This window comes from Aethalodelphis obliquidens, unplaced genomic scaffold (assembly GCF_003676395.1).
Source record: "Aethalodelphis obliquidens isolate GAN/ISIS:26980383/991018 unplaced genomic scaffold, ASM367639v1 scaffold48, whole genome shotgun sequence".
In the NCBI taxonomy this organism is placed as follows: domain Eukaryota; kingdom Metazoa; phylum Chordata; class Mammalia; order Artiodactyla; family Delphinidae; genus Aethalodelphis; species Aethalodelphis obliquidens.
Window position 1 is genome coordinate 13,570,887 of NW_020837992.1, and position 22,502 is coordinate 13,593,388.

Genomic DNA, 22,502 nt, shown 5'->3' on the forward strand with positions numbered 1-22,502 from the left:
ACTTATCTGTTACTGCATTTAACACACTGTATGGTAGTTTGTCATCTCTGCTTATTCAATTGAATAAGAGACCCTATTCGCTTCATTTTTCTATCCCTAATCCCTAGCAGAAGGTCTGGCACACAGAACATAATCAATATATGTTTTTTGAACAGGCAAGGTAAGGACAGGATTCCCTATTTAAATTATTTGAATCTATACTACTTGTGCAGGTAATTTACTCCCTGTTTCTCAACTCCAAAACCACCACTCTAGACTGCTCTGTGGTGCTTAGGCTGAGACTGTGCAACTGTATTTCACCAACTCTTCTGCCAGGGGGCTCCCTGTTAGGCTTTGCCAATGGAGGTAATGAATGGAGATGGGAAAGCAGGAAGATGGGTGAGGGGACTTCCTTCCAGTTACTGGCAGCAGCAATTGGTTCCAGCCTCCAGCTTCTATCAGTATCCCCCAGAACTAATCAGCAGCTCAACAAGGCTGACCTCAAAAGTTCAGAACCAGGCCAGTAGAACCTCTTCTCTGAGCTCTTTAACTGATTACTATAACGTTCTCTTTTTGCTCTTAACACTCATCTAACCATCTCCCTATATTAAATCCCCTCTGTTCAAATTCCTATTGAAGTTTGTTTTCTCTGTTGGACACTAATATATTGTTAATCACAGTGATTCTAGCTGCTCTCCTCTGAGATACCTTGCTTCTTTACTGAAGGGAAAAGCAAAGGAACATTGGAGTTATAGGTAAAATATATTTTGGGGAAAAAAAAACACCAAACCCTTTAAATTAGTGTCTATTAAATTGCAACAAAAAAATCATTTAACTTTTGTGATTTAAACTATCCAGCTTGCAAAGGAAAAAAAAAGAGAGGAAATGAGAAACACTTAAACAGTTCAGGCTATTCCAAGCACACACCCCCACATCCTCTCACTAGAGCACATGTATCCTAGAAAAAATGTGAGATAGTGGAGCTGGTCTGCTGTTCCTCAGTGGTCTCAGTTCCCACAAGCCTCTCCTGGTATGAACATGATGCCACGCTGAATGTGATTCTTATATTTAAAGACTTTTTTTCTTTTTGCTGTGTTCAACACAGCCCATACTGCAGGCTGACTACTTCATCTAGTGTTCAACAAAAGAAACAACAATCTATTCCAACACTAAAGCTGAACTGAACTTATTGGTATGTTTTCCTATCCTAAGGGATTTTCAAGCATAATTTCTTACTACATGTGTTTTTCATTTTATGCACTGACGTTTAGAATCCAACTTCTTCATAAACTATAACTACACGCTACAGCATAGGAACAAAAAGAAATCCCTCTTGCAGAAGAGCCCCAAATCAACACAACTGTTGAAAACAAACGACCAAAATGCTTTGTTCAAATGTTATGGTTTGTTACTTCATTTAATAAAATGCCCTCATTAGACAATTTAATCTGAGGTTAATATCAAAAATAATTTTTCGGGCTTCCCTGGTGGCGCAGTGGTTGGGAGTCCGCCTGCCGATGCAGGGGACTCGGATTCGTGCCCTGGTCCGGGAAGATCCCAGCTGCCGCGGAGCGGCTGGGCCCGTGAGCCATGGCCGCTGAGCCTGCGCGTCCGGAGCCTGTGCTCCGCAACGGGAGAGGCCACAACAGTGAGAGGCCCGCGTACCGCAAAAAAATAATAATAATAATTTTTCATTATTGTACTTAATAAATTGATTTTTAAAAATTATGACAAAATGGCAGATACGTAGAGAGAAGGAAAATTCAAGCAATGAGAATCTTTCTCAGAATTCTTAGTAACGTATGTATATAGTTCCTGAGCATCCAAGAAAAGGTATCACTAGCCCGAGACATTATTAGTCCACTTCGGCTGCCTAACATCCATAAGACAAAAGAGAAGTGAAAAAAATTTTACAGTTGAAAGTCCATGCCAGTTCCACTGGGGTTCCTCCACAAAGCACAGAAGTGGAGAGGGGGCCACCTACTCCCTTAGCATAATTCGGGGACTCATCACCTAGCTCCTGCCCATGGACACACTAACACCAGCTGCTACTTAACTGCCAAAAGTCCCATTACCACAGTCAGTATATCCATTTAAAATCAACCAAGCTATACACCTTACAAGAGACACCAGAGGACCCGTCTGACACATTAGGTAGACAAAGTGAAAGTCTGGGGGGAGGGGGGGACGGTGGGGAATAGACAGGATAGCTGGATCTACAGAGAATGGACAGGGTAAATTTTACTGTACCTTTGTACCCAAATTATATGGGGATCTACTCACTTAAATGCAAATAAACATTCAATAAGTTACTATAATAACTTATTGATATCTTGAAAGATTCCAAAGAAATGAAAAACATCAGGAAATTAAATAACTAATGTCTGACGACAATGTCTGTCTTCCACACCATGCGTAACAAACATTAATTAAAAATCAAGTGTAGATCTGTATGCCCTCAGACTGTACATAATCTCACAGTATTTTTCCCTTTTTAAAAACTGCAAACTGTGATACATTGTCTAGTTTCCCCAGATTTAACAAATGAGTCGATACAAAGGTGTGAGGTGCTTTAAGTCACACCAGAAATGCTGCCGTAATTTTAATAAAGTGCATTTTAATGTTAACTCACTTTTCTTGCTAGAAGGAATTATGCTTCTGTGCTAATGTATAGAAAAGAAACTGTCACTGAAACATCTGGTTATATATTATTCATTAGACATATATCACCTTTACTCCAAAGACTGCATAATATAAACACAAATCACGAATAAATCAAATTAAAGAGACAGACCTGACACCACATGCTGCAGGTCAGTAATAGACAAATGAAATTCCAAAGATGTTTGCTGACCTGCTCCATATTTCTATCCACACAAAGCTGGGAGCTAGCAGTCTGAGTGTTCCACACAGGCAGAGGAAAAAACTCAAAATTCGCAGTCTGTTGAATGTCTGCATTGCCTACAGTATATTAATGGTTCTAATTTAAAATCTTTCTATGCAGCACATTTGAGGACCATCAGCATATTTTTCTAATACTCAAGCGGACTAGCCTACTCAGGCAGTTTTCCTTCATAAATTCTCCATTTCACTCTCACAACTACTATAATTTACCTCAAATGTGTATTCCACAACGGTACCTGAAGGAAATTATCTCCAATCCTTAGAAAAAGTAAGGGGCCATATTTGCTGTGTTAGCCTTGGAAAATGGAGTCTTATATAACTACCCATTATTTTACTAAAAATCACATTAAATGTACAAACAAGATTTTAAAAGATACCTGTTGATTGTGACAAGTAGAAATTTTAGGGGAAAAAAGGAATAACCAAAAGTCATATTGCTGCCATTTAAATGCTTTATAAGTCAAAGGATGAAACACTCACTTTAAAACCAAGCTCTAACACCAATCTAAGTTATTAAAATACTCAACAACTACACTCTAATGCAAGTGAGGAAAGTAGATTATCTGCCAATTACACTAAGTATTCCAGCTGATCATCTTGGAACTACCAAAAGTAGACTGTGTGATGCAAATCACACACACATTAGTTTTAAACATAATTCTCAGTCTAAAACAATGAAACCATGTCTCAATTTTTTTACTTTTTAAAAGAAGTAAACCATATTACAATACCGAATGCAAAGCTACCCTTTTCACAGCAAACAAGTATCTTTACACACCTTCGAGAAACCTGACATTTTCAAACCATTTTACGACGTAAAGGTACACATTCTCTAAAACTTCTAACAGCCAGGCAATAGATACCCCAAAAAGATTCAAGGAAATAAGCCTATAATTGGTCTTAGGGGCCAAATAATCGGAATGAACCTCAAAGTTTTAGAGACCAATTTTTACTATCTCTGGGAGCATGGATGCAACGTCTGTAGAAGGGAAATGATCCTGACAACCAGGACGAGGGCTCCCCGGCGACAGTCGGTACCAAAGACCTCAGCGTACACGACTGGGTTCAAAACGCGAAGCTTCCATCAGAAACAAACCAAGACACCCCCTCCCCCCACGACTCCTCCGGGGCAACCTCGAGGTTTCAGAAAGCAGCAACAGATACTCCCGAGCAAGCAAGCGGCAGTCCAGGAATGTTTTAACCAGGAGGGGTCTCCCCGCAGCCTACAGAGAACCCCGACGCCGAGGAGCGCCTCTACACTCGAACCCTGACTCCAGCACCCCGGGGGGAAGCGGGCTATTTGCACAAAGCGCCCCTACCTCACCCTCCACAGTGCGGACACACACACTCGGCTGCGAGGGGGAAGCCCGGGGAGGAAAACCCTGCATTCCACGCGGTTCGCCCCCGGAGAGCGGACGTGGAGAGGTTGGGGTCCCCGCCCCGGGAGGCGAGGGGGCCGCACCGCAGCCCCGGCCTCCGCGCAGAGGAGCGAGCGGTTCGCACGAAGGAAGGAATCCCCGAGATTCGCCCACGGGGTCCTCCCCAAGCCGGACTCCCCACCCCCGCCAAGACCCTCGAAGAAACGGGAACAATGAGAAGCCGCCTCCCCCGCCATCCCCGCCCCGAGAGCGGCCGGGGGTGGCGGCGCCATCTCTCCTCACACCCCCGCGAACACACCCCCCCCCCGGCCCCGGGGCGGCCGTCAGCCTCCCGCAGCCACGCCGAGCTAACGCGCGGCCGAGCCCGCCGCTTCCGCGCCCCTCGCCTACCCGCCCGCCCCGCTCACCGGCTCCTGCTCCAGTCCGGGGCTGCGCTAGCCGCGGCCGGAGCGAGACTCAGGTACAGGGTGCCGCGGCTGCCGGCGCCGCCGCACAATATGGCGAGCCTCGGCTTCCGCAATGGAGCTCGGGAAATACAACAGGGGCCGCTCAATATTCATGAGAGACCGAGGGGAAGCCGGCTCGGCCGGCGCAGCGGAGAGGGCGGGAAGGAGCGAGTGGGCGAGGGGGCGGAGGCGCGGGACGGGGACGTGCACTGCGCCAGGAGGCCCGTGGCGCAAGGGGAGGGGGCGCCGCCGCGTGCTGCCAGGAGGACCCGAGCCACCGCCCCGCCCCGGGCCGTCCGGCCCCGCCCCCCGGCGCCCTCCGCGGGGCAACGGAGCCCCCGGCCAATGCCCGGATGACGACTGCGCAACTTCGTACTCGGCGTTCTCTCTCCTTGAGGTCTCCTGACCCTACCTGTGACCCCCGTTAAGCCTCCCTGGCCGGTTGCTGGGGATCGGGTTCGGACTCCTCCTCTCGCCTGTGACGCCCTAAAACACAACCAGTTAGTCTACCAAAGAGTATATAAAATGTGTATAAATTAAGCTACAAACTGAAGTAACGAAAGAGTTCCGTGAACTCAAGATATACTATTGGTGAGATGACCTGTTCTCTGGAAAAGGTAACCAACGCTACCAGATAGTTAATGTGAAGGCACTTGTGGCACGAAGGAATGGACTGCACTGGGGATTGGGCGAACTGGGTTTATAGCTTCCAATGTGTCTCTTAACTATGTGACTTAACTAAATTATATAATAGCTCTGGACTTTACTTTCCTCATTTGCAAAATGAGAGGATTGTGTTGAATGATTCTTAGGTCCTTTCCAGCTTTTGAATTCTGTAAAACTCTCTACAAGCAATGCCAAATAAATGGTATGAATTTACATAAGATTTTGGAAAAGCAAAGGAACCGTTCCAGCTGGTGTGTTCAGGGGAGATTTCCTGAGGAGCTCGGAGTCGAGTAGGACTGTGAGTGTTAGCTTTGGATAGGTAGAAAGAAAGAAGACAGGCATTAAAATATTAAACACAACACACTGTGTGCCCTACCTAACAATCCATTAAGGTAAACAAGAGCAAAGACAGTGACTTCAAAACTGTCACTAACTATCTAAAGCTTTAAATAAGAAATGACAGTTCTCAGATTCTACCAGCCCTTCAAGGTTAAGGTCTTTTTCCAATGTGGAAAAAAAAAAAATCAAAATAATTAGGAATGCTTCTGCTTCTACAAGGTCCACTTTCTAGAGACAGGGCAGTTGCAGAAGCATATCCCTTCTTTGTTCACAACTGCACATGTTCAATTAATGCTGCTCATAATTCAGAACGTTTTGCTTTAGTCAAAATGCTTATGAAAATAATGTGTGGTTAGTTTAAGAAATTCAATTGATGTTGAGGAAACTGATCATCTGTAAAAAGCATAGGAACTTTACGGATAAAAGTTAAATATGGTACTTTAAAAAAATTCACAGGACAATTGATGGAAAACTTATGGGATATCTGGATTAAATGTGATTAAAAAGCTAGACCTCAGGCTAGCATCCTTAATATGAAAGACACTACTGACAAATTAATGGAACTCATTATCTACTTTATCTCTTACTCAGAAACTTGGACTGAGTATTATGGGCCTTCCCTGACTACCTTAATCAGGAAGGGCTGTGTTATGGTATAGTAACAAATCTCCGTGCCTTAACACAACAGAAGTTTATTGCTTGCTCATGCTTCATGTGAATCAGACTCATTCTATTTCAGTCACTCCAGGACTGACAGAGGGCTCCAGATTGACAGAGGGCTCACCATCTTGTAGCTGTATCACCCAGAACACAGCAACTGAGTCTCTGTGGCAGAGGAAGAAAGTGAGTAAAGAATCCCTTTGAACTTTTCACAGCCTTAGCTTGGGAAGGAAACAGATCGCTGATTACATGTCATTGGCCCAAACTAGTTACATAGCCTCCTCCATCTGCAAGGGGACTGAGTCCTTGAGCTGAGGCTGAACCGAGTTCAGAAGAAGTGGTGATGTTGGTGGCCAATACTGATGTCAGTCACCCTGACCCCACCAGTCAGCTTCTAGATATTATGAAAAAACTCTAAGAAGTTTTATTTCATAACACTAGCGCTTTTGAGTGGCTTCAAGAAAGGTATGCTTTCAAAACATAAACTCTCTGTACTTGTTAAGTTGATTATCATATAAATAGAAAGATCTTTCCATTTTTCTTCCCTTTTGTTTTAATTGTGTATTAAATCAATGTCAAGTCCATAGTCAGCCTGTCAGTAGTGATTTGACATATCCAGGCTATATTCTTTTTGCTAATTTTTCGACCTGGCATGAGGGATACCACCCTGAAAAACATTTTCTACTAACACCCTGCTCCTTTGTTAAATGTACTAATTGGAAGTGATAACTATATTTTAAGCAGGAAGACATTAAATTAATACTGTATAATACTAGATGAACTCTAGTTAGAAAGTTTCTTTTCCCTCAAAACTTCAGAAGTAGTACCCTGTTAATCACATGGTGAATTGGGTAGATATCTCTGATCACAAAAATCATCTCTTTACTGGCTTTCTGCTATGGTAATGCTACAAAATTAGATTAGTTCAGCTCAGTCGACTTTTACTGAGCATCTACTATGTGCTAACACTTTGCCAAGTGCTTGGAATAAAGATATTAATGTAACTAGGGCACAAGTTCCTTAAGAGCAGAAATCTTGTTCACCAGCGTATACCTAGCACAATGCTTGGCATGTAATAGATGCTCCTTCAATAGGCGTTAAGAGAATGAAAGACTGGGAATCTTTGATCCCAGTGTGTATATGAAATAGAATAGTTCATATGAGCTTGGTTTGCCTCGCTTTACCACTTAAAAGCAGACATTCCTATCAAGATTGCATTTAGTCCCCCAGAGGCTTTCTCTGTTTAGGCAGTGTGTCTCAAATGGAAATTCACGCCTGCCTATTCTATATCCACTCCATGGATTTCTTTTCAGCTGTGCTCCAAATATCTAATTGTTATCTGCTTATCTGAGATGAAAATTGCAGGCCACCAATAGTTTGTTAATAACAAGCTATGTATATATCACAGTTTACAGAACACTTTTATATCCATTATTTCACTGACTCTTCAGAACAGTTCTCCAAGGTATTATTCCTACTTCACAGAGGAGGGAAATGTGATTTCTATGGTTAACTAACTCTCCCAAACATTGAGTTCATAAGTGGCAGAGCTGAGGCTCAAACCTAGGTAATCTGACTCCAAGTCCAGGATACATTCCATTATGCCACATGTGCCTTCCCACTCTGTGCTGCATACACAACTCCAGCATTTTTCTTCTTTCTAATGGGTAAGCAGTCTGAGGCAAACATCTCCAGAGCTTCCTCTCAACACTAGTATTTATTCCAGTCCTCAATGTGGTCTACTTTCAAGAAGCCAGAGATAATGCTAAATATAATAGTATATGAACCTGATCTGTTGACAAAAAACCATCAGGTTTTGTTTTTGTTTTCTTAGAAAAGTTACTTTAAGAAAACAAAACAAAATTAAAACTAAAAGGTAGGTTAAAAGACTGGAATATCTTGGGATTTAATCACTATATATATAAATATATAAATATAAATATAAATATAAATATATATATATATATATATATATATACTGTCAAAATATATCTTCTACCAGAATCTTTATTTGCCATCTTTTAGATGTGTTGTGCTTTCTTTGAAAGGGTCAAATTAAGTAGAAACATTGTAGAAAGGCCTAAAGAGACCTATAATTCAAGGTGGCTTCAGGAAGCAGGCAACTCAAGATTTACTACCTCTTCAGCTGAAAAAATATAGCTCTAGCCACAAGCTTTAGTGAAGTTTTTTTAATTTGTATTTCAACATAGTGCATTTCTTTTTGTGACACTTCCCTTTTGGTGTTTTAATTCATTGTTCCTTTTTATATTCCTAAGACAACCAAAATAATTGGTGCTACTCTCAACTCTTCAGCTTAAACAGATTAAATGAGATGGGCTGGTAGAGCTTTTGGGGAGAACTAAACAATACTGCTATTTCCCTTCTATGGAGACTTGGAATGGTATTTTATATGTCCCAGATGTGGCCACATTCTGCCTAACATCTGTTAGTGCCTTTTAGTAAAATAATGAACTAGGATGTGTTTGAAAAAAGGCAAAAGAATAAAAGTTTTCATTCTGATGCGGCACAAATAGCTAACTGTTTCTTTGTAGTTAATAATGGAGGATATTATTGTGATATCCAACTTGATATATAAAATAAAGTATGATTTAATAATTAACTGGCTTTAGTTTTCTAATGTGAAGTAAGTTTATTCTATTCAAAGAAACTTTGCAGGGTTTTTCCTTTTAAAATGTTTACTGCAAGAGATGAGAACTGTGCCTTGGCATTGATCTAGGAACACCAAGAATAATCCTGGAAACTAGCAAGGAATAGATAATTAAGATCAAAACTTAGAACTAAAATGGAAATTTCTCTGGAAAAGAAGGCTGGAAGATCCCAGGGGAAAGTACAGATGAAGAGTGCGAAATATTTAAATCAAGTTACAGCTTGCTCAAACTGCCCTTGTGGACAATTTAATTTTTCCCACTTAAAACAAGCATGGAAGAATAGTTTTTGTGGGTGAGAGAGTGGAGGGTAAAGACATTTCTTATCTAACACATTTCTTGGAAATGTTTTTCAGTAAAGAATTTAAAAGAACTGCCAGATCCCAACCATACAAAGAAAATTTTGTTTTATTTTAGACCACATCAAGATGTAGAAAACCCTGCAGTATCCATTAGCCTTTAATACTCCACAAAAGTAAACCATTGAAATATACATTGAATAACATACTGAAGTAGGTTACAATTCAGGTAAATCTGAAAACCATTCTGGTCAACCTAGAATACCAAGGTTTTATGTGTTACATCCAGGAAGAGATTTTTTCCTAAGGATTTTAGTCTGTAGAAAATTTTTTGTTTTATATTTTTTAAAAAATTTATTGAAGTATAGTTGACTTACAATAATAGTATATTATTTTCAGGTGTACAACATGGTATTTCAATATTTTTATGGACTATACACCACAAATATTATACAATATTATAAAGTATTGACTATCTTCCCTGTGCTGTACATTACATCTCTGTGTCGTATTTATTTTATAACTGCTAGTTTGTACCGCTTAAGCCTTTCACCTGTTTTGCCCCTCCCCTGCCCCCTCCCCTCTGGAAACCACTAGTTTGTTCTGTGAGTCTGTTTCTGTTTTGTTATATTTGTTCGTTTGTTTCATTTTTTAGATTCCACGTAAAGGAAAACGTACAGTATTTGTCTTTCTCTGTCTGAGTTATTTCACTAAGTATAACACCTTCCAGGTCCATCCATGTTGTCCCAAATGGCAAGATTTCATTCTTTTTTATGGCTAATATTCCATCGTATATATTGTTTCATCATTTTTAAATAAACACATTTCATAAGTCATGCTTATAAGATCAGAATTGACTGTGGTTCCTTAAGAATTATGAGTTCTGCCACAGATGGAGTAAGATAAGATACAGGTAGCTGCAAATAAATCTTCTTGTCATAGTATCCTGTTAGGTATATACGGGTGGCCTAACTCACCTGGTTGTGTCCCTCTCCAATACTCACTCATCCTCTGATCTAATCAGCTTTTGTTCTAGAACAGTATTGATGTTCAGAGTTAGTGGATTTCCAACTCCTTGACTTCTTGACTTATACATCCTTAGCTCCAGTTTCACTTTTGGACTTCATCACATTAGCTGCCCTGTTTTGACTGTCCCTCTCCTAAAATTCAAAAGACTTCTCTGGGCCTGAGCTCAACACAGCTGTCCTTTCTTCTACATGATCCAGTTCTTAGCTATTTGCCAACCTATTCATTTCCTGACTTGGCTCTTTAATTAGGCTTGGCCATATTCTCATCTAAGCCGTTAGCTTGTGGCTTCACACATAGTGAATGCAAATTACATTACAAGAAGATGTCACAAATATAACCTGTAGACACCATGTCATTCATGGTATAGAAAAAGAGCCATCTCTGTCAACAAACAGAAAATACAGACCTCTTCGTGGAAAAGAACAGAGAAGCAATGAGATTGCTATCTTTAGAAATGAATACTCCAGGAATGATCTTGGGTCAGGAGAGCCCATGTTAGGAATGTCATGTGATGTTATTGCAGCTACCCGAAGAAAAATTCTGACCAACAGGAAAGTTTGTTATTGGGGGACTTTCAGGTAGAACTGCATTTGGATGTTGATTTTAAAGTCTTGTCAAAACACAGTAACATTTCATACCAAGAGTAGAAGTTTAAAATGCTATATATTAATCCTAAATTCCAATTGAGACTCAAAGTTTGACTAGTTCTCAAACCACATTTAGTGTCTTTTCTCCCCAATTTGCTTGCTTAGATTAGCAGTGTGCAAGTATGTCCCCCCTCCTCCCAGAGTGAAAGTAGCAGGAGGGCAAAATGTCATTACTCATCTTTCAACACCAGTCATTATTCAGCACTTGAAACAAGGTTTTATATATTTTATGTAGATATAGATGTAGATATTGAATATATATGTGTATATATGTATATATATATACATATATGTTTCTGCCTTGCTCCTAAGATACATTTGGTATACCTTTAATTAATGATAACTACAGTTTTGTAAAAGCAGTCAATAAAAATACTTTATATATTTTACAAAAAGTATCTAACTTGATCATTACCATAACATTTAGAGAAATGCAAACTTGAATAGATATAATTTTCTACCTACCATGTTCAGTTATAGTGAGCAATTATAATACTCACTGTTGGTCAATGTTTATGAGCACAGATATTGCACACTTTGTTGATGTTCATGAAAAATGACACAACCTCTTAAAAAGGCAATTTGGTCATTATCTCTCAAAATTTTAAATGTGTATATTTTTAGCCTAAGAAATCCAATTCCAGGAATATATCCTACAGAAGTACTCACACAGTGTACAAAGAAATATATACATGAACGTTAATTTTTGCATTGATTGTGTTTGTAAAAAACTTAATATAACCTACATTTTTGGCTAAACAAATTTTGGTAAATCCATACAGTAATATATCATATACCCATCAAAAATGAGACAGAGCTACAAGTACTGACGTGGAGAGGTATCAAAGGTATATTATCAAATAAAAGTTCTCGGCAATATGTTCCATATATCCCATTTTTGTAATACAGAAATATTTTTTAAATATACACCAAACTATTAGGAGGGATTGAGTATATTTAAGGAGAGGAGGACTTTAGAGGACTTTCAGTTTCTAAATTGTTTACTTTCTGTATTGTTTGAATGTTTCACAATGGAATAAAACATTGTGTTTTATCACAACAGTAATAAAGGTACAATTACATGCTTATCTGTTAAAAATGAGTGAAAATTTCAGCACATATCTACCTATTATTAACTGAAGGACTGAGGTAAAGAAAACAATTGTTCTAGATCAGGCATCATCAACAAAACAAATAAGAAAACTAGAACTTGGGAATTCTTGACTTTCTAAGAGATCTGGTAGTGTAGTGGGCTTGAAACTCAGGAATTCAAATGGCTTGTCACTAGACCTCAGTATCTATTCCCCTAAACATTCCTAACCCTACTTGATAAGAATTTAAGCTAAACAGGGACCAACCAATGCTTATAGAGCCCTCAAAAAGAGTACTAGGACCGATATAATTATTTTGGGATTCCCTTCTCCTCCTACTAATTTATATCCCACAGTCTCTAAGGCAAATGTTAGGTGTCGTTTGCTATTTAGACTCCTTAGTTCTCCCTCAAGAAATTCCTACTGATTTAGCATGTGATTGCAGGAAGCAAGTACAAATTGTAGGCTGAGAATCAAATATTTGAATTTTCCATCTTATACATCTCTATTCCAGGGAACTTTTTCCCCAGATTCTTTGAGATCACCATATAGTAAAAAGCTTGGGCAGTATATTAAGGTGGGTTCAGGAGACTTGACCTCCCTCCAACTATGGCTCAAATGACCTGAGGGGTCACAGCAAAAAGTGCTATCCACTGAAGTTGGGGAAGAGTGGGGATGGGGTTGTGCAGAAATAGAGGGACTCAGGGACTGACTGGAAAGTACAGGTGGTTTTTCCAAAGTGGCCGAATGCCCAGAGCTGGAGCCAGAATACAATACACAGGCAAGGAGAAAGTCCAGGAAAGCAGGGCTTAGGATAATTTTAAGGGGTGCAAGGCACCCAACCTGAAAGCTGAATCAGAGGGTCTGAAGCGAAGAACATCAGGAGTAGCTATCTCTCTGTCTCTTTCAGTTGAGAAGACGAGAGGTGAGGTGAGGAATAAGGGAAACGTACAGCATGGCTTATGTGAGCTGAGGCTGCAAATGGACGCCCTGACCCTATGTCCTCAAGTTGCAGGTGGGCCAAATCTGAAGACAAAGGCAAAACAGAGAATTACTGAGTGAGGGTCATGAGAAGCAGAGGGGCAGATAGGAAAATTAGTGATGATGCCCCGAAGTTGGAAGAAGCTCCTGATATAGATGAGAAGAATCAGAGTGCGTGTTGAAAAGAGCCAGGGACAATGAGAGCTGAACATGTGATGACTGGTTTTCTCTTGGTTCTTCTAATCTCTCTGACCCGCTCTAGCTCAGTCTCTTTTGTGGCTTCTCATCATTACCCCAAACTCTAAGTTTTGGAATGTCCAGGGTTTAGTCTTAAGACCTTATGTCCTCTTAATTTATATCCCTTCCCTTGGTGATCCTATTCAGCCTATCCTATGGCTCTAAGTACTACCCATATTGACAACTCCCCATTTTCTCCAAACTATGAACTTCTGTAAGTTTCTGGAAACTTGAGGACCTCTCCAAACTTATGTCCAACTCCCTATTCAGTCTCTCCACTTGGATGTCCAATGGGCATCTCAAACATAAAATGCCTAAACTGGACTTCATCTTTGAAATGTGAACAAAGAAAAATGTGATTGATAACTGTCCTTTTATTTGTAGCTGTAATGTCTATATTGCTCTACTGGACCCAGTTAAAAGAAATTCTTCTTTCTAATTACTTAAAACCATTTAAATAACTCAAATTTAAAATGAATGTTTCATGTATATTCACATACATGTTCATTTATACATTCCCTTAGCAAGAGTTGACAAATAACCAGAGTCAGTAATTCAGAGACATAAGACATAGATAGACCCTATCCTCAAAGAACCCAGCATCTAGTAGGGGAAACAGACACATAACTAAATGTGGTGAGGCCAATAAGAGAAAGGCCACAGAAATAATTCTCCCTCGACCGCCATTATTAATTACACACTATGGAACAGCATTTTCTCTCATAAGACTCCACTCTTGGCAATATCGGCTGTAATCCTAGAAGTTGGAAGAGGTGCAGGCAGAGTCACAGCTGTGCTAATATCCAACAACCTCATAAACTTTGTATGTGCTAGGTACCGTGCTAAGTATTTTATAAGCATCATCTCATTTAATCTTTACAACAAACCTATGAGGAAGTTACTACCATCATAACTACCATTTTATGGATTAGAAAATGGAAGTTTAGGGAGTCCCCTGATGGCCTAGTGGTTAGGATTCTGGGCTTTCACTGCCATTGCCCAGGTTCAATCCCTGGTCCGGGAACTGAGATACCACAAGTCACACGGCGTGGCCAAAGAAAAAAAAAGAAAAGAAAATAGAGGTTTAAAGCATTTCAGTACTTGCCTAAGGCACCTCAAGCAATAGGGTGTGCAAATTCATGTCCTTAACCATTATTTTAAACTGCCCTCTCACAACTGGTGGTCCTGCTTTAATTAATAAAAATGGGGATACATTTTTTTGGATATTTGTACTAAAATAAGAGAATAAACGTATGAATAATCGAAATAGTGAATATCCATTACACTTTAGTAATAATCCCCAATTACTAAACATAACTGGATAAAAAGGACTATTGCATAGGAAGTTGTGAAATGGTGGTTCAGTTTTTCAAAGCTCATAGAGACACAGCAAGGATTGATCATTTCAAGTTTCCCACTGATTGCCTTTGGAGACAAGTTCTGAGTTCTAAAGCACATTCTGTGTGAGCTAAGAATGGAAAAATCATCAGACTTGCAAAGGCTAAAAGAATAGAAGCCAAAGTCTATAGGAATACAGTCTTCCAAATTTATTATCTGTTATGCATTGATTTATCACATGTGGCGGGAATTTAAAACAGATGTGTGTTTTGTGGAGGAGACTATCCCATGACAGGGGAGAGGAATGTGACCTCAACTTGAAAGTAAAGAATCAGAACTCGTACATGGTTCAGAAGTTTCCTTTTATGCTAGTCATATAATGAAATAAAAGTTCTCCAATCATCTTTTCAAATTAACTGGGACTTCATTTCTTAATCTGGAACTTGTTGAAACTTCTGGCTTTTGAAATGCAGTTATTTTCATTGAAATGCAATTATATTTGAAAAATATTTCAAAGATCTAAGATTTTCTGAGTAACTTTTACTTAATCTAAAGCAAAATATCCTCGGAAAATACAGCTTTGATATGTAAATATTTACACATCCCTACTTTCTCTGTTCTCATCTGTAATTTCAGACATCACATTTCAATAGCTAGAATTCAATAACACGTCTTTGTCTGACATCTGCTTTTTTTTTAACTGAAGCTATAAAGAAGTCTATTCTTTTCAGATCACATTTAAGTACCGAAAGTAATTTCATTTTAAAGATTATATCTAAGGAAAAAAAAGATTCTTTTCTACATTAGCCTAACATATCTACCTACAGTTATATAAACTTTCTATTTTTCAATACTTCGAAATTATTCGTAGAGATTTCTCATAATAAGTGTTTTAGTTTGGAAACAGTCTTGAGACAAAAAATGCACAATATAGAATAACTTTGTAGTCATTCGTCTAGTTTTGAGGGAAAATTATCTTAAAAATCATTAGTTAAGCAAAAATGCTTTTCTCAAAAGTACCTGTGATTTAGCTTTCAGTTTATTTTTACTATCCATTTATATGATCAGATAAAATTTTAAAAATAATTCATCAATTTAGACAGTTTTTATCACAGGAGAAAAACTCAAGACAACTGATCATACTGTGGAGACGTCCACATGTGCACACATACATGTATATTGAACACAAAGAGAGTTAATTTGCTCAAAGCTAGAGTGATCATTGACAGTCTAAGAAAAGCAGAGAAGGAAGGTCCCTCTCCCTGTAAGAAGTTATTGAAGGAAACTAGACACATGCCTGGAAGAAGCTACCTGAATTTCTCATTGCATGTCTATAAACTGCCAAAACGATTTGTTCATTTGTTTAACTTTCCTCAAACATGTATTGAGTACTCATTGTGTTCTGGACATTCTTCTAGGCATGAGGGGGAAAGAAAATGAAAAAGATGTATAAATGATATGTCTTGCTTAACAAGCTTAAGGTTTCTTAAGGAGGTAAAAGTGACATGCAGTGAAATGCAATACCTGGCAAGTGTACAACTGGGTGAGCTTTAACAAATGTAACCATGTAACCAACACCCCAATCAAGATATAAGACACTTTCATCACCCCTAGAAAGTTCCTTTATGTCCTCCTTCAGTCAATCTCCCTTCCCAAATAGGCAGTCATGTTCTGATTTCTATCACTATGGATTAGTGTGTCTGCTCTTGAAGTCACATAAATGGAATTATACAATACATATTCTTTTGTGTCTGATTCTTTTACTCTGTCCAATGTTTTAGAGATTCATCCATATTGTTGTATTAGTAGTTCATTCCATTTTATTATTGAGTAATATTCCTGTGTATAAATATGCAACATTTTTTCAAAAATCCATAACCTTGTTGATGGACATTTGTGTTTGTTTCCAGTTTTTGGAGTAAAGCTGCTATTAATATTCTTGGTCAAGTTTTTGTGAATTTATATTTTCCTTCTCTTGGATAAACACCTAGGATTGGAACTGCTGGGTCATTAAGTGGGTGTATAATTTTATAAGCTCCCAAACAGTTGTCCAAAAAAGCTGTACCATTTTATACTCCCATGAGCAGTGTATGAGAGTTCCACTTGTACCATACACTTGCCAACAACTGATGTTGCCAATCTTTAATTTTAGCCATTTTAGTGGGTGTGAAGTAGAATTTCAATGTAGTTTGAATTAATATTTCCCCAATGACTAATGATGTTAGTATCTTTTCACGAGCTTATTGACCACTTGTATGTCTACTTCTGTAAAATGTCTGTTCAAGTCTTTTGCCTATTTTTAATTGGGTTTTTAAATCCTTTTATTTTTTATTTGTAGGAGTCCTTTGTAATGGCATAATGATATAAGTTCTTTATCAGGTATATATATAAGAATATTCTCTCTCAGTTTTTTAATAGACTTTATTTTTTAGAACAGTTTTAGATTAACAGCAAAACTGAGCAGAAGGTGTAGAGAATTCCCATATACCTCATGCCCCTACACCTCCTCCCTCACTATCAACATTCTGCACCCAAAGTCCATGGTTTACATTAGGATTTTCTCTTGATGTTGTACATTCATTGGATTTGGACATACATCCACCATTATAGTATCATAAAGAGTAGTTTCATACGGAGTAGTTTTAATGCCCTAAAATTCCTGTATACTCTGCCTATTCATCTCTCTTCCCTGAACCCCTGACAACCACTGATCTATCTACTGTCTTTGTAGTTTTGCCTCTTCCAGAATAGTTGGAATCATACAGTATGTAGCCTTTTCAGATTGGTTTCTTTCACTTAGAAATATGCATTTAAGATTCCTCCATGTCTTTTCTTTTCTTTTTTTTTTTTTTTTTAAATATTTATTTATTTGGCTGCACAAGGTCTTAGTTGTGGCATGCGGGATCTAGTTCCCTGACCAGGGATCGAACCCAGGCCCCCTGCATTGGGAGCGCAGAGTCTTAACCACTGGACCACCAGGGAAGTCCCCTCCATGTCTTTTCATGGCTTGATGGCTCATATTAATATTTCAGTATCTGGATGTACCAGTTTATTTATCCATTCACTTACTGCAAGATATCTTGCTTGCTTCCAAGTTTTGGCAATTATTAATAAAGCTGCTATAAACATCCATATACAGGTTTTTGTGTGGACATAACTTTTCAACTCATTTGCGTGAATACCAAGGAGCACAATTGTTGGATCATATGATAAGAGTATGTTTAGTTTCGTAAGAAACTGCCAAACTCTTTTCCAAAATGGCTGCATCATTTCGCATTCCCACCAACAGTGAGAGTTCCTGTTGCTCCACATCCTCACCAGCATTCGGTTGTTAGTATTTTGTATTTGGGGCATTCTAATAGGTATATAGTGGTATCTCATTGTTGTTTTAATTTGTAATTGCTTAATGACACATACTATTGATCATCTTTTTCATATGCTTATTTGCCATCTGTATATCTTCTTGAATGAGGTGTCTGTTTAGGTTTTTGCCCATTATTTAATTAGATTGTTCTAATTAAAGAATTTGGTATATACACACATTGTGAATAGATTGACACTATCAAGCTAATTAACGTATCTGTCACTGCGCATAGTTTCTATTTTTTGTGTGTGTGGTAAGAATACTTAAAATCAACTGTCTTAAAAATATGGACTGCTTCTCGAATTTGCATGTCATCCTTGTGCAAAAGCCATGCTAGTCTTCTCTGTATCATTCCAATTTTAGTATACAAGCCGCTGAAATGAGTACTCAAGATTTATTTTTTCCACACATTTTTTCCAGTTGTTCCAACACTATTTGTTTAAAAGGCTTTCCTATCCCATTGAATTGACTTGGCACCTTTGTATTGATAAATATTCAATTAACCGTATATGTGTGGGTCTATTTTTTATTTCACTGTTCTGCTTTACACACACACACACACACACACACACACACACACACATTTTATTTTATGACTGTGTTGTATAATCCAGGCTGGATTCATTATTATATTTTTATTATAATTTACATATTATATTTATTATAATTATATTCATTTTAAAATTCTATTTTAAAAAACTAAAACAAAACCATTTTCATGGCTTTCTAAAAGTGTTGTGGGCCCTAGGCACTGTACACTGTGATTAAGGTTAATTGGCTGTGGTAGGGATAAAGCTAGCTTCTGCACCCGTAGCCATGTCAGAGACTAGGCACAGGGGCCTATGAAATTTCTCTGTGAGCGCAGGCTGGACTTGTAGCCCCCGAGAGCAGCAATTATCTAGTAACCTGTGATAGGTTACTTTTAATACAGTATTTTCATTTTGTTATCCCTGACCCTTCAGTAAAGTCTTTTAAATATTATGATCCTGACTTAGTTGGTCTATGGGGAATTAAGGAAAATATCTTTATCAGTCAGCGTTCTTGGTTGTAAGCAACAGAAGCTGACTTTAGCTGACGGAGTGGGAAAGGATTTTTATTAAAAGGTATGAAGTAGTTTACAGAATGGTTGGAATATTTGGAACATTAAACTCAAGGCTAAGCTTTTAGGAAGAATGCCCAAAACCACATTCCGTGAGCAGGTCTAATGAGGAAAATGTTGCCACCACCAGGCACTAGAAGTTACAATTTACCCCATTGCAATTTTGTGCCAGGAAAGCAGTTGTACTCTTACTGCTATAGTCATTAGCCCCAATGTATTATTTGTGCCAAGAATTCAATCTTGCAGCCCCTGTACTGCTAGCACAGAGTGAGAGACTGAATGTTTCATTAATAATTATGTAAAAACACTTTGCCGCATATAAGACCAACCAAAATGTCTGAAGAGCAGAAAGTCAGGAGAATAGGGGATTCTCAATTTCTCAAGAAACCAAAGATACCACATAATATATATACTCAAGGAGCTCACAGTTTCTGAAGGAGAGAAACATATGCACAACTACTAGTAAAGCCACTCTCCTCTTTAATATTAGTGAAATGCTGTGGGAGCAGAGAAGAGAAGACAATTTCAAACAAGGAGAATTTGAGTCTTAGATCTTGAAGAATAAGCAGGATTTTGGTAAGCAGAGAATGAAACATTCCTGGATAAAGGGAACCAAGTGGGCAGGTAAGCAGAGTTCAATTGCACGGTGTATTTGAGGAACTGTAAGTGGTCTACTGTGGGTGGTGGAGAGGCTGCGGTGAGGTGTGAGGCTGAAGAGGTTGATGACTATTATGTCGTGTGAGCCTTACTTAAATATGAGCTCCGGAGTTCAAATTTTACTCTGGAAAGCCCATTGGAAGTTTTTGAAAACAGGAAGTAATATGGTACTCAACTTCATCACTGTGCTTGAGGTGGATTAATTATCCTAGGTTAGAGGAACAGTAAGAGACGCTGGGGAAGTGATACAAGAGTTAGATGGACTTTGGACTAGCTTACTCCAAGGTGTTTTCTGACCATAAGACTTGATCATTGGAGAGAAAAAGACAATTGGCAGAGATAGCAAATACTGGCCAAAGTACTTCAGGAATAAGGTAATGAGAACCTGGACCTGGTGGTAATAGAGGGCATGGAAAAGAATACACACATTTGAGAGACATATTTGAGAAAGAAAACCTGTGTTAGTGTCAGACTGAATGTGAGAAGTGAGAGAAAGGAGTCCAAAAATTCCACAGGGTGCTTGAGAACAGAATACTCAGAGTCAATGTTCAGGAAGAGCTATGGCCCTGAAGTCGGTGGATTTGCTTGGATGCTTCTGAAAAGAAAAACTCTTGAGCTCTATTGTATTAAAACAGCTTTGTTTTTTAAAACTAGTGGAGAAAGCTTTAGCCCACCAGGAAGCTTGTCCTTCCCCAACAGATGGAGTTACAAAGCTTGAACTTGGTCCGGGGCAACTCTGTTCCATAGCAACTAAACCTAGCAAGAGACGTAGCCATGAATTAGAATGGGATCCGGAATGTAACCCTTAAGTCCTGGTGTTTTGCTTTGTTCCCTCTGAAGATTCTATTCTAGATATGTTAATTTTGTTCTATCATTCCTACTGCCCCCTTTGCCCTTACAATTCCCAATCCTCTCTTTTTATAAGGCTACCACTTTTCATGTCTTGCACCTGGGAGAATACTAGTACCCATAAGGGAAGGTCAGAGAGGGTGTTCATTTGTGAAAAGGATAAAGAATTTTATTTCAGATGAGTTGAGTGTGAACTAAAGGCAAGAAATCTAGGTGCAAATTTCCAGCAGTAGATAGAAAACACAGATCTGAGCTCAAAAAAGAAATTGGAAATAGAGGTACAGATTGCAAAGTCCTGGTCAAAAGCTGAGAGTTAAAGTTGCTGAAGATTCCAATGGAAAGTGGTTATAGAGAGAGCCAGAGGGCTCTGCTGTGAAACTTGGAGCTTGGTCACCTCTATGCAGTGTAGGGAGGAAAAAAGAGTGAAAGGATCCAAGAACAAAAGAGGCAGTGAAGACAGATGAGAGAAAATCCAGGAGACTGTAGCCTCATGAAAGCAAGGGAAACAGTTTCCAAAAAAAGAGGATCACAGTCCATATTGGTTAAAGTTTTTTAAGTTTAAGAGGTTTGCCAATAACAGGGAGGCCAAAAGAAAGACAAAAAAATAATATAGAATTCAATTAGGCAGAGAGGAGATTCTTACCAAGTCACAGTAACATCTAAGGTTGTAAAATATGTTACTTGTTTAAAAGGAAAAAAGGGTCTGTCTGAGGGCATATGCTCTGTCTGTTGGGATCTTCAGCAACTCTAACTCTCAGTTTCTGACTAGGACTTTCCAATCTGTATTTCTTTTTCTAACTTCCTTTCTGATTTCATTCTGTGTTTGATATCTATTTACTAGGTTGGAAGAAAGTGGGCAGGCAGGAGAATGACCATCACTGAAAGAAAGGGCTCAGGAAAGAGCCCTAACTTCATAATCTCTGATAGACCTCAATCTATGCATTTTTGTGCCCCAAATTTTAGGCCAAGTAGGATGGAAAATCTGCTACCTTTGGTTGGATAAGTGATTCTGTAACCCTGGAAATATATAGAAAATTATGATATAGCTCAGAAGTATTGAATTCCCATTTTTGTAGTAGTTTAGGGCTATGTTTTATAATATTGTGATAATCCATATGTGTTTGTTGATTATTTAAATGTTTAGATAAATCATGCTGTTTATTCTGTCAGATATTTGAAGTATTTGAAGATTATAAAATTGGAAAACATAATTTAAAATATTTTAGGGGAATTTATCTTTTTGAAACATAATTAGCTGAATATTAGCCTAATAACAAGTAAAAGTGACCTTTTATACTTTAAATTATTCGATTTATAAATAGAATATGTTGAACTTAAAAATGAGGTTTAACTCTTAAAAAACATAGGGTAAAATATTTATAACATTGGATTTGGCAATGATTTTGTAGATAGGACACCAGAAGCACAGGCAACAAAAGAAAAAATAGATAAACTAAACTTCATCAAAAGTTTAAAACTTTTGTGCATCAAAGGACACTATCAAGAAAGTGAAAAGGAAAATCACCATGAGATACCACCTCACACCTGTCAGAATGGCTATTATCAAAAAGAACACAAATAACAAATGTTGGCAAGGATGTGGAGAAAAGGGAACCCTCATACACTGTTAGTGGGAATGTAAATTGGTGCAGTCACTGTGGAAAACTATATGGAGGTTTCTCAAAAAACTAAAAATAGAACTACCATATGACCCAGCAATTCCACTTCTGGGTATATATCCGAAAAAAACAAAAAAATCCCACTAATTCGAAAGGATACATGCACCCCAATGTTCATGGCAGCATTATTTACAATTGCCAAGACATGGAAGCAATCTAAGTGTCCATCAACAGATAAATGCATAAAGAAGAT

General features: G+C 38.5%; 2 protein-coding genes and 1 non-coding gene across 3 annotated transcripts in view; 1 reads left to right on the top strand and 2 right to left on the bottom strand.

The window, feature by feature from the left end:
• Window positions 1-4,940, bottom strand: part of RNF2 (ring finger protein 2) — a 55,655-nt gene extending 50,715 nt beyond the window's left edge. Inside the window, exon 1 of the mRNA XM_027083025.1 lies at window positions 4,670-4,940. The gene's annotated coding sequence lies outside the window, so the exon portion shown is untranslated. The remainder of the gene's footprint in view (window positions 1-4,669) is intronic.
• On the top strand, window positions 375-21,918 carry LOC113607389 (leucine-rich repeat extensin-like protein 5). Its single transcript, XM_027082653.1, has 4 exons — window positions 375-498; window positions 3,893-4,722; window positions 6,453-6,556; window positions 19,615-21,918. The coding sequence occupies exons 1-3, from the start codon at window positions 375-377 to the stop codon at window positions 6,465-6,467; spliced, it is 969 nt and encodes a 322-aa protein (XP_026938454.1). The 3' UTR covers window positions 6,468-6,556; window positions 19,615-21,918.
• LOC113607582 (U6 spliceosomal RNA) lies at window positions 18,306-18,414 on the bottom strand. Its single transcript, XR_003427997.1, has one exon. It is a non-coding gene; the product is annotated as a U6 spliceosomal RNA (small nuclear RNA).
• Window positions 21,919-22,502: the final 584 nt, after the last annotated feature.